General features: G+C 35.0%; 1 protein-coding gene across 1 annotated transcript in view; it reads left to right on the forward strand.

Moving 5' to 3' along the window:
* LOC127447323 (carboxy-terminal domain RNA polymerase II polypeptide A small phosphatase 1-like) overlaps positions 1 to 10,992 on the forward strand; it is a 55,667-nt gene that overhangs the window by 22,077 nt on the left and 22,598 nt on the right. The window contains exon 2 of the mRNA XM_051709113.1: positions 9,829 to 9,983. Within this exon, the coding sequence (XP_051565073.1) occupies positions 9,829 to 9,983 (155 nt within the window). The remainder of the gene's footprint in view (positions 1 to 9,828; positions 9,984 to 10,992) is intronic.

The raw sequence follows: 10,992 nt of genomic DNA on the forward strand, positions 1-10,992 counted from the left end.
CTATTCTGCTCGCTACAATTGTACAGAGTGGTTATCTGAGTTACCGTAGCCTTTCTGTCAGCTCAAACCAGTCTGTCCATTCTCCATTTACCTCTCTCATCAACAAGGTGTTTTCGTCCGCAGAACTGCCTCTCACTGGTTGTTTTTTGTTTTTCACACCATTCTCTATACACTCTAAGACAGTGTTTCCCAACCTTTTTTCTGCCATGGCACACTTTTTTACAATTAAACAAATCCCATGGCACACCTCTATCCCACTGTCCCACATAACCATCGTTGATAGTTTTCCTTTTCAAGAACTTCCATGTTTTCTGTCCATTTTAGTTGTGTTTACTCGTAATATTTGAAATTCGGCTATGCAAAAAACGCAAGTCACGTAGGTACGGTAATGAGATCACAGGTTGCAAGAGTGCTAATTGGGTAATGAATAAAACAACAGATTTGCATCTTTTCTTATTTTTAGATTTGTTCTTGCAAATTAATTCTTGCAATGCCACAGCAAATAATTTTTTATTTATCTATTTATTTACATGGCTCCAGACTAACATTTAAGAGTGGTAGCACCAGTGTTAAATTCTACAAATGGTTGCACCAACACTTGAGTTGGTCGCACCAGTCCAACTGAAAGAAAATTTGGTTTCTTTCACGGTTTCTTTCTTTTTATCAGGATCTTGATGATTAAAATACAGTCATCTGAAGACAAACAAAGCCTTTGTCTACAATCAGAGGGTATTAGAAAAGTTTACACAGAAGGAAAGTTCCATTGTATCCATAGTTTTAACTGTGGCATTTGCAATAAGATCATAGTAACCAAAAGTATAAGTAAAACCATGATTAACAGTAACCATAAAACAAATTATGGCATTTTTCGTAAGAAAAACACATTCTAAAATTAAATTGTATTCTCTCACTACTTTATTGATATAAGTTCATGGTAAATATTTTTTTAATATCTGTGATGTGTGGATTGAAACCTTACGATTTCTGTCCTTTATTCCTTTTCAGTGCTGTTTAGAATGTTGGGGCCGTTTAATAAAATTTTAATAATTTTGATCATCGACACATTATGGGCTTTCATAGAGGTTTTAAACAAATAATCAATGCCGAATTCGCGACCCAGCCTGTGCATTCTCGTAGCTCTGTTTATGATGATCTGTGCGGCTGAGCGCTCGAGACCGGTCCACGTGTAAATTCACGTCTCTGTGCTGATCTGTTCATTGAGCAGCACTGACTGATCCGAGTAAAGCTGTTTCCTTTTGCGTTTGGAACATTTGCCATTTGATATTTCTCATAAGGAAAAAAAATTACAGAGCACAATCAGAGAGTCAGCCAACTTTGTAGTCGCACCAATGTGACCTCTTGCAAAGTTTAATCAAACTGTTAGGAAAAATGGTTGAAAAATTTGTCTCAGTCCGGAGCCCTGATTTATTTTGTGGAATCTGATAATTTTCCAGGAGATCAGCAGTTACAGAAATACTCAAACCAGCCCGTCTAGCACCAACAATCATGCCATGGTCGAAATCACTGAGATCAAATTTTTTCCCCATTCTGATGGTTGATGTGAACATTAACTGAAGCTCCTGACCTATAGCTGCATGATTTTATACATTACACTGTGCCACATGATTGGCTGATTAGATAAATACATGAATAAGTAGATGTACAGGTGTACCTAATAAAGTGGCTGGTGAGTATATATATATATATATATATATATATATATATATATATATATATATATATATATATATATATATAAACTGCATATACACAGTGTTGGGTAAATTACTCAAAATAAGTAATCCACTACAGATTACTAATTTCTTCTCTAAATGTAACCAGATTACTTTACTGATTGCTTCATCTAAAAAGTAATCACATTACTAATTATTTTACTTTTAACTTACTAAATCACTTTTCCTGAAAAGTTTCTGGTTTTCAAAGTGTCTATATGTCCTTATTCATTGTTGCACACCCTTCAGCAGTCACAAAAACGCTAACAGAGGTACAAATGAATTAATATTTTAAATGTATTATTCACATTACTTTAGCACAAGTAATGTACTTAAAAGTAATTACTTGAAAGTCAGTAACTGTAATCTGATTACAAGAATTTAAAATCTAATGTTACACTACTTTTTTAATGAAAGTTAGATTACTGTAACTAATTACTTTGTAATCGAATACACTCAACTCTGTAAATAAATATATATTTATTTATTTTTTCCTGGTGCACAGACCCTCTTTATACATTTCATCCTGTTTATAAACAAAAACATAGATGTAGGCTATCAGATAACTGAGATGTTACACATCATAAAGGGATAGTACACCCAAAAATGTATACATTTCATCCTGTTTATAAACAAAAACATAGATGTAGGCTATCAGATAACTGAGATGTTACACATCATAAAGGGATAGTACACCCAAAAATGAGGCACCCTTATGTTAATCCAAACCCATATGACATTTTCCTCAATGAAACTCAAAAGGAGATGTTAGGCTGAATGCTTGCTTTACTCACCATTTACTTTAATTATTGGGGGAATTATACCTTTGAGACATGGAAGTCTTTTAAATCAGACTGACTTCTTTTCCTGGATACTGGAATTTGACTAAACTGTGACGTGTTGGATTGGGCTACACAAACACCAAGAACACTGGACTCATTGCGTAATTCAGCAATAGTCTTCCTAACAGCTAAGAGACAATTTAGTACCTGGATTATTTTGGCTGCACTAATTTATGTGTTTACTTGGAAGATATGTTACTTGATAATGTTGTTTACTGAGGATTAGCTTTTGGTGTGACCCCGTGAAAAGCATGCCAAGACATTGTCCAGGACCATCGATATATTTTGGGCATGGATTTGAAGCACCTGTTAGCCACTGTTATAGTACACTATTTTTAGAAAGGCCAAGCTTCAAAGCATTGCCCTAGTCAATTCTTCGTGTTTGGGATTGACAACAGCAAAGACTGCGTTTGCAATAGGGGAGTGAAGCAGCAGGGATCCAGTGCGATGAGATATTACATCAATATCTGGGTTGCAATATGATAATAGTGCGATTCTTTGTTTAATGTATTGTTTCTTATTCATCTTTATTGGACTTTGGTGCTTTACGCATCAAGTGTTGAACTTATTGCATTACTTCATAGTAGAGCCATAGAAGTAGGGTAGAGTTTAAAAAAGGTGATGGAGTGAGTAGCGTATACCTTGATTTCAATGTGTTTTTAATTACATGAAAACCTTGGCAGTCTAGCTGTACAGAGAATCTGTTTGGACATCCTTAGAAAATAAAATAATAATAAAGTTATTGACTTATATATGATATTCTTAGCTTGTTATGAGTTTGCATTTTGGTCAAAAAATTGTGTGCTTGTTGACCTAATGCAGCTGTATGTCTATTTGGATAAAAAAAAATCAGTGTGAAAAATGTAACAAAAATGATTGATTGTAGGTGTAAGAATATCTCTACAGTATCATGATGTAAAATACAACAGTACATTGAAATATGTATTTGACCCCACATCTATTTCGCAAGTCTGCATGCAGTCACTTAATATTCCTAATATTTCAAAACCCTTTGTTTTTTTCTGTCTTGGAAGGTGTTACAGCCCTGGCAAAGTGGGTCAGTGAATCTGTTCAGTAATTGGAATCCCTCTCTGTCTGCATGGCACTGTGGATTACCTCGGCATGCTGTTCCCAGGCCATCGCTGTTCTGTACCTGTTTTGTTGCATGTGAAACATGATCTGGCGAAGGTGGGACACAAAGAAAGCTCAGTTGTTGGCCTTCCATTGCCTTGCGGCAGCTCTTACTTCACTTCCTGTTCCTATTTTGGCTTGGCCGGGCACAGTGCAGCTGAGTTATGGGCCAGAGATATGGCTGCATTCCAGTGAGGGTGTGCAAGAAGGGGGAAAAGAGAAAAAGAGTTCTTTGGGGCCCCCGGAGGGATTCTCATTCTCTCTTGAAGTTCTATTGAAGCGGCAGGACTTGTCCATTTAGTATCTGCTCTGTTTGCCTAGCGTTTCCTTTCTGGTTCAGACCACTTTATGTATTTTACCAGTGGGTAAATTTGACCCCTTTTAGCAGCTTCTGCATTTGTTGAAAGTGAGATTTAGTCATTGTATTGGTAGCTATTGTAATTCAGTACATCAAAAACTACCTTATTGTTATATTTCCAAATAAATAACAGTGAAAATAAATCTAAAATAATAATAATAATAATAATAATAATATATATATATATATATATATATATATATATATATATATATATATATATAATAATAATATATATATAAATATATATATATATATATATTTTTATGTTTTTAAATGTTGTGTGTTTTTTTTTTTATCTTCCAGCATATAAATTCATGAATGGAGTTTAGGGGTGGGCAATTTACAATATACGTATTTGCAGTGGTCATCATGGTGTGTTATTATGATTATGTTGTGACCAGTGTAAGCTACTCAAAATAAGTAATTCACTACAAATGACAAAATTACTTCTCTAAAATTGTTATCAGATTACCGACTTTACTGATTATTTCAACAAAAAAGTAATCACATTACTAATTACTTTTAAAGTTTAAAGTTAGCCTACATTCTAAAACACTTTTCACAGAAAAGTCTGTCTATATTTCCTTGTTTGTTGTTGTATGCAAGTCACACGGCTCTGTGCATTGCTCCCTTAAAATGAATTGTCAACAGTGACAGAAACGCGAACAGATGTATATATTAGCGTAATTCATGCTCTGCATGGTATTTTAGAAATATGCTTAACCCAAATAATGTGCTTAAAAGTAATTTACCTTATTAAAAGGCAGTAACTGTAATCTAATTACAATAATTTAAAATGCAATGCTTTACACTACTTTTTATACTAAAAAGAAATTAGATTACAGTAATTAATTACTTGGTAATTAGATTACACCCAACACTGGTTGCAACAGTATAAAAATATGTGGCATTGCGAATATGTTTGTGAATATGAAATGATTGTAATGCGATTGGAGTCACTCAGCACACCCTGGGATTTGAACTCGTGAACTCCAGGTGTGGTAGTCAGCGTCTTTACTCGCTGAGCTATATTTCTTCTTTGTTCATTGTCACACACAAGTCATACACTCAGCACTTCACATTTCTCCTTCAGAATGACTTGTTAGTGGGCCATAATTCATGTATTCCACATAAATAATATATTAGAAATAAGCATAACCCTATTATGTACTTAAAAGTAATTAAATGAATTGAAAGTCAGTAACTGTAATCTGATTACAAGAATTTTAATGTAATGCATCACACCAATTTATTAATTTTTTTTTTACTAAAAAGTAATTAGATTACAGTAACTAATTACTTTGTAATTAGATTAAACCCGACACTGATTATAAGTATACATTTTTATATTGGTAAACATTTATGTAAATAAATGTGATTAAATACTAATATCCATTGCATAATCAAACATGCCTTGATAATTTTAACTAGACCTTTATTTTAGTTACTGCATCTTGAATATGTTTGTCAATAATGTCTGTATGGTCCCTCCCAATTATAGCTCCTCTAAATAAAAAAATAAATAAAAATAAAAATATTTTTATATATTCATTTTAAGAGCAAAAACATAAATATCAATATGTATAATTTCGTACAAAATCTTAAAAAATATCAAGAACATTTTTTATCATTTATATAGCCCACCACTAGGTCTATTTAAAATAGGCAAAAATATAAAGGATTAATAGAAAAAAAAGTGCTATGTAACAGTTAGGGCCAGTGTTTACTTAGACCCATGTAAAGTATGTGCCATGTTACCCAAATCTGTTGCCCTTCTGCCCAAAAGTGTGACGTGAAACAAGTTGTGAGATTGTAATGCGCATGTCACGGTCGTAAAGCCAGACGCTGAGTGACCTCTGTCCGTCGGTATTGGAATAGCAATGAGGCCCTCTTAAAAGAGACCTAGATAAGCCACTTTTAACTATGTGGAACGAAATTTACTGACCTGGGTGGAGCAGTGCTGCCTTTTAGAAAGCCGTAACCACATTATCAGCTTTTGACATTTTTAGCGTAAGCCACAGAGTAAAGGATCCCAACCTCTTGCTCGTTACAGCATGTCATTCAAATTTTCTTTTGAATTATCTTTGCCAGCCTAGTCTTTATTTGATATTTTTTTTGTTTATAAGATCACGTTTGTTGCTGAATTAGAACTGGTTTCTGCATGTCATGTTCTTTCATCATGTTTTCCATCAAGGTTTCACATATGCCAGTGTTTCTCAACTAGTGGATTGCGACCCAAAAAAGGGTCAGGGGGAATGATTATTTGCATTATTTTTTATAATTAATCACACTAAATTAACGTGTTAAATGGGCAGTCCTAATGTTAATACATTTAAAATTGATTTAAAAGACATTTTTGTTTACTTTTGTACAAAAAACAACTTTGCTGCTGTGTTGGGTTGTCACTTGATGTCCAATGTAAGCTAGTTGAGAACTACTGTCGCATACAGTATGAGATAAACATATGGTTGAGCCATTCCACCCTGTTCCCAAGCTGGGAACACAACAAAGTTGTTTTTTTTTTTCACGATTCCGTTTATGGTGCGCTGTAAGTGCTCTATATTTGCGGTGAATGCCATCACTAACCGCTGTCAGCAGCTGCCCGCGGGCGCTATTTAAAGCCCTCTGATGTGTAATATCGGAGTAGTTGACATGAAGGGCTGGATGTTGTTTCTTAACACTGTTCCCTTCATCTGCCCTCTTTTTTTATATTTGTTGAGCTGCCACCCTCGTGCCCTGTGCCAGGATGCAGGTGTGCTCTCGCTATGCGATGTTTCAATATTATGACCTGTCAGATTCTCTGGATATTTTGGGGTCACATAGACTTACAGTTAGGTTCAGAGTTAGAAGGAGGCTCATTGACAAGTCAGTGTACGTTTTATGTTTGAAGGCCAAGAGACACGTTTTATATCCTGATGATGGGTCGGCAGCTCTTATGTATGTACTTTGGGTTAAGTTTGGTTTTAAGGGCAACTTTTATGTTGAAAGACATGTCAAAAGGAGACAAATCGACTAAAAAATACTGATCTAAATTTAAAACGTTTTCTGTGCAGCAGCAGCAGTAGAGAATTTTAAATGCAATAATACAATGGCGAATCAGAGGTGTTTAAATAAGTAGCGACAACCAGTCCTAATTAGTACGTTTTCAACAATTATATCCATATATCAACATTCAAAATTCACATTTTTATACAGTTTTGTTTTTTATGCTGCTAAGAAAGTTCATTTGTAAATGTAAATTCTATAGAAGAAAAAAATGATAATAACAATTACAGTCTCAAGGGAAATAGTGAACAGTTATTATTTTTTAGGATCGTGTTGCAAAAACAAAGACAACCTTCTCTGATAAAGTCCCCAGTGTAATTAAATCAATAGTACAATATGTTCTAACCAACTTGTTTATAACAGCTTTGTTTGATATTTGAGCTTTTATTTTGAATTTTGAGTGTTAAGTTAAGCCCTCCCGTTGACAGCGGCCTCAACCGTTCCAGCCACAGCCTAATTTGTCAAAGATTTTGTATCGCAAAGTCCAGCTTTCGTCACTGTTGTTTAACTCCTGTAAGTTTCCCAGGGGTCTGCTGTTGTCCTGAGCCCAACATAGATCCATAATCACGTGGATTCCCTGTAATGTGTCGCTATTCACAGAGACTATGTCTCTGTCTGCTGTATTTGGTGACAAATATCTAGCTTATTAGCAAACAGCCTGGGATTGCTGGACATAAACTTATTTCAGTGCCAGGCTCAAAAGCACACTTATTGAGGTATCCTATGATGCAGCTTAGATTATTGTGAAGCTCATATTATGAAGTCAGTCTTGGAAAACGCATGGGTGTGACAGACATGTGTTTTCATTTAATAAAATCCATGGATGCTGTTCTATGAGCAGTAAAGCACTTTGTCTTAGTTCACCCCAAAATGAAAATTCTGACATTATTTACTCACCCTCATGTTGTTCCACAAAACAGAATTTCTGAAACAAATATATAACTAATATAACATTAACCCTGTCCCTGACAACCATGTCACTCATGTTTATCACATCTGTTTGCTGTTAGCCAGCTATAATTAGTCAGTGCAGTCAGTAACATAGCAGATTGAAAGATAAGCATTAGAGCATCTTATTGCAGCTCAGCAGGCAATGGTGCGGTGGTGGATTGTGTCTGTTGAGTGTTGATTTCACGCTACGTTGTTATGTAGTTGGTGAGACGCAGTGCTGGAAAGTAAATAAACAATGTCCATCTTTTACTCGCCGTGACAACGAGCTTATAGCTAACTAGCTAACCACGTAGCTACTTTCATACCTTGTCAGCTGATTGGAAGCTAATGTATAAATATGTATTCACCAAACTGTTTTATTCAGGATTCGCAGTTTGGTACCCCCTTCAACCGAACAATTCCAGTCGTTGCATTTACAAAATGTAATATTTAAAAGTCTGGTTTTCCACCATTGAAAGTTTACCCTGAACTTGTATAGCAGAATACGGTGTAACACTGCTGCCACTGTTTATCTCTTGACTCGGCAGGTGTAAATGCTTCTTGTTTTACAACCCGCCCCTAACTGACTGGCAGTATTAAAATAGTCAGCATTTGACTAATACTAAACAGTAATACTAATGTTTATTTAGCTGTTTATCATATGTGAATTTATTCTTTATTTAAATGGTCAGCCATTGACTGATACTAATCATACAGTACTGATTTTTATTTAGCTATAATTTAATTTATTATTTATTTAAATGGTCAGCAAATGACTGATACTGAACATGCCATACTGATGTTTTTTAAGCTATTTATAGTATTTTTATTTATTCTTTATTTTCTCAGTGTTCATTTCTAGAATTTGTTGACAATGTATAATAATGACAAATATTCTTTGATAAAAATATTTGTTTAAGAAAGCAGCCTTCTGAGTACCTTTGTATAGTCATATCGGTGCACAATCCACATAGAAAAGGTCTGTTTTCATTCCAGCTCAAAAATGAACTATATTGGCCACCGTATCGTAATCTGTGAATTTTAAAAAATAAAATTGGTATCGGTTTCAAAAATCCCATATCAGTCGGGCTCTAATTATGACTCATGGTAGTTTAAATTGTGCTATAGTCTTCTGAAGCTATGCAATAGCTTAGTTTAAGGAAAAGGTTGAAGTTTAGGTTGTTATTTACGAAAAATATTTGTGTTTGCGTTTGATGCGACACAAGTGAATCAATGCATTTTGCCGTCGATGACGTCAAACTTTGACAGCACCTGGTCACATTGAACTGTTGTTGTATGGGAAAGAGCTGGATGGAGGTTTTTCAAAATATCAGCATACGGTTTTAGGTTGGTGAGTAAATAATTACAAAATTAGAATTTTTGAGCAAACTTTTAAACAATATCTCAACATGTGGTTACTTGAACTCTGGGAAAGTATTTCAATGCCGTTTCGTCTGTGTCCTCACTGAGTTTGTGGAAATAAATTATTGTTACAAGTTCTCCTTTTCAATTTTTTTTTAAAATCTGATGTTGACACTCATTATTTTTTTTATTTATTTTTTTATTCAGATTTTGACACTCATCTGTTTTTTTAAAATATGTAATTTAATGACTGTAATTACCAGTCATTTACATTTGCATCTGAGTAAAGTTATCTCATAACAAGGACCCCTGATGTGAGGCATTTGCTGTCAGAACTAGCCAAGTGTATCGTGTATGCAAAGATATATGGCGACGAAAAGTAGGATAGTGGTGGGTGTGACAAAATGTGGTTCTCGTTTCTCAGGTACCCCTCCACATGCTGCATCCCCGTCGAAGAAACCCCGCAGTCGTGGGATTTTCCACAGTCTCTTCTGCTGCCTGTGCCATGATGAAGTAGATCACGTGCCCGTAAATAACAACGCCCCACTCCTGGTGGAAGAGAATGGAACCATCTCAAAAGTAAGAGTTGATTTAGGTTTTTTTAACTTCTTTTTTTGATCCCCATCTTGTAGTCTTGCATTCTCCGAGTACTGGGCAGCTTGCGGTTAACAACCAAGAGCCACATGATCAGCTGTGATAGTGAGGAAACTGAAACCTCATGTTTGCTTTGCGCAATTCTTTTCCTGTTTATAAGCTTAAAGGGAAAGTTCACTGAAAAATTTGCATTTTTACATTATTAAATCACCCTCACATTGTTCCAAACTTATCCACATATATGTATGCTTTTGTGGCACACAAAAAGAGATGTTTGGCAATATGTTAGCCTCAGTCACCATTTAAAGTCATTGTATGGGGAAAAAGATGCAATAAAAGTAAATAGTAACTGAGGCTAACATTCCGCCCAACATCTCCTTTTGTGTTCTACGGAAGAGCAAAAGTCGAATCAGTTTGGAACATCATGAGAGCAAGTAAATGATGAAAGAATTTTCAGTTTTTTTATTCTTTAAATTTGAATATAACATAATGCTTAGATCTTATTTGCAGTCATGTATAAATCCTGATCTCTGTTTTATTTTTTTAAATAAAATAATGGAAAACACAATAAAACACCCCTTTTAACTGCATTGATTTAGGAAAAACAGAAGCTATCAGTTCTGCTAATTCGCAACTAATTGGAATCTGATACATAGGTATGCCAAAAATTTTGGCAAAAGACAAAGCCATTCATGTTTCCATTTAATTGATTATTTGGGGGGAAAAAATACATGGCTGCAAACAACTAAGAGCAGATCGAGTGTCAAGACGTTCTAGGTGTCGGGTTCAGATTTATGCCTTACTTAAGCTTTTTATAGTGATTTGATATGGCAGGAGTTATTTGTCACGTCTCCGTAGCACCAAAATAAATCGGTTGGTCTCCTGAAGGCGGGATGAGTGCGGGTTCAGTAAAGTCTCAACCCTACCGTCATGTCAATGTGCACACTGCTGCTTGTGTCACAGGCAGGCTGTGGGCTCAACGAATCCCTTCAGC

The sequence above is a fragment of the Myxocyprinus asiaticus genome, chromosome 10 (genome assembly GCF_019703515.2).
Source record: "Myxocyprinus asiaticus isolate MX2 ecotype Aquarium Trade chromosome 10, UBuf_Myxa_2, whole genome shotgun sequence".
Taxonomy (NCBI): Eukaryota; Metazoa; Chordata; class Actinopteri; order Cypriniformes; family Catostomidae; genus Myxocyprinus; species Myxocyprinus asiaticus.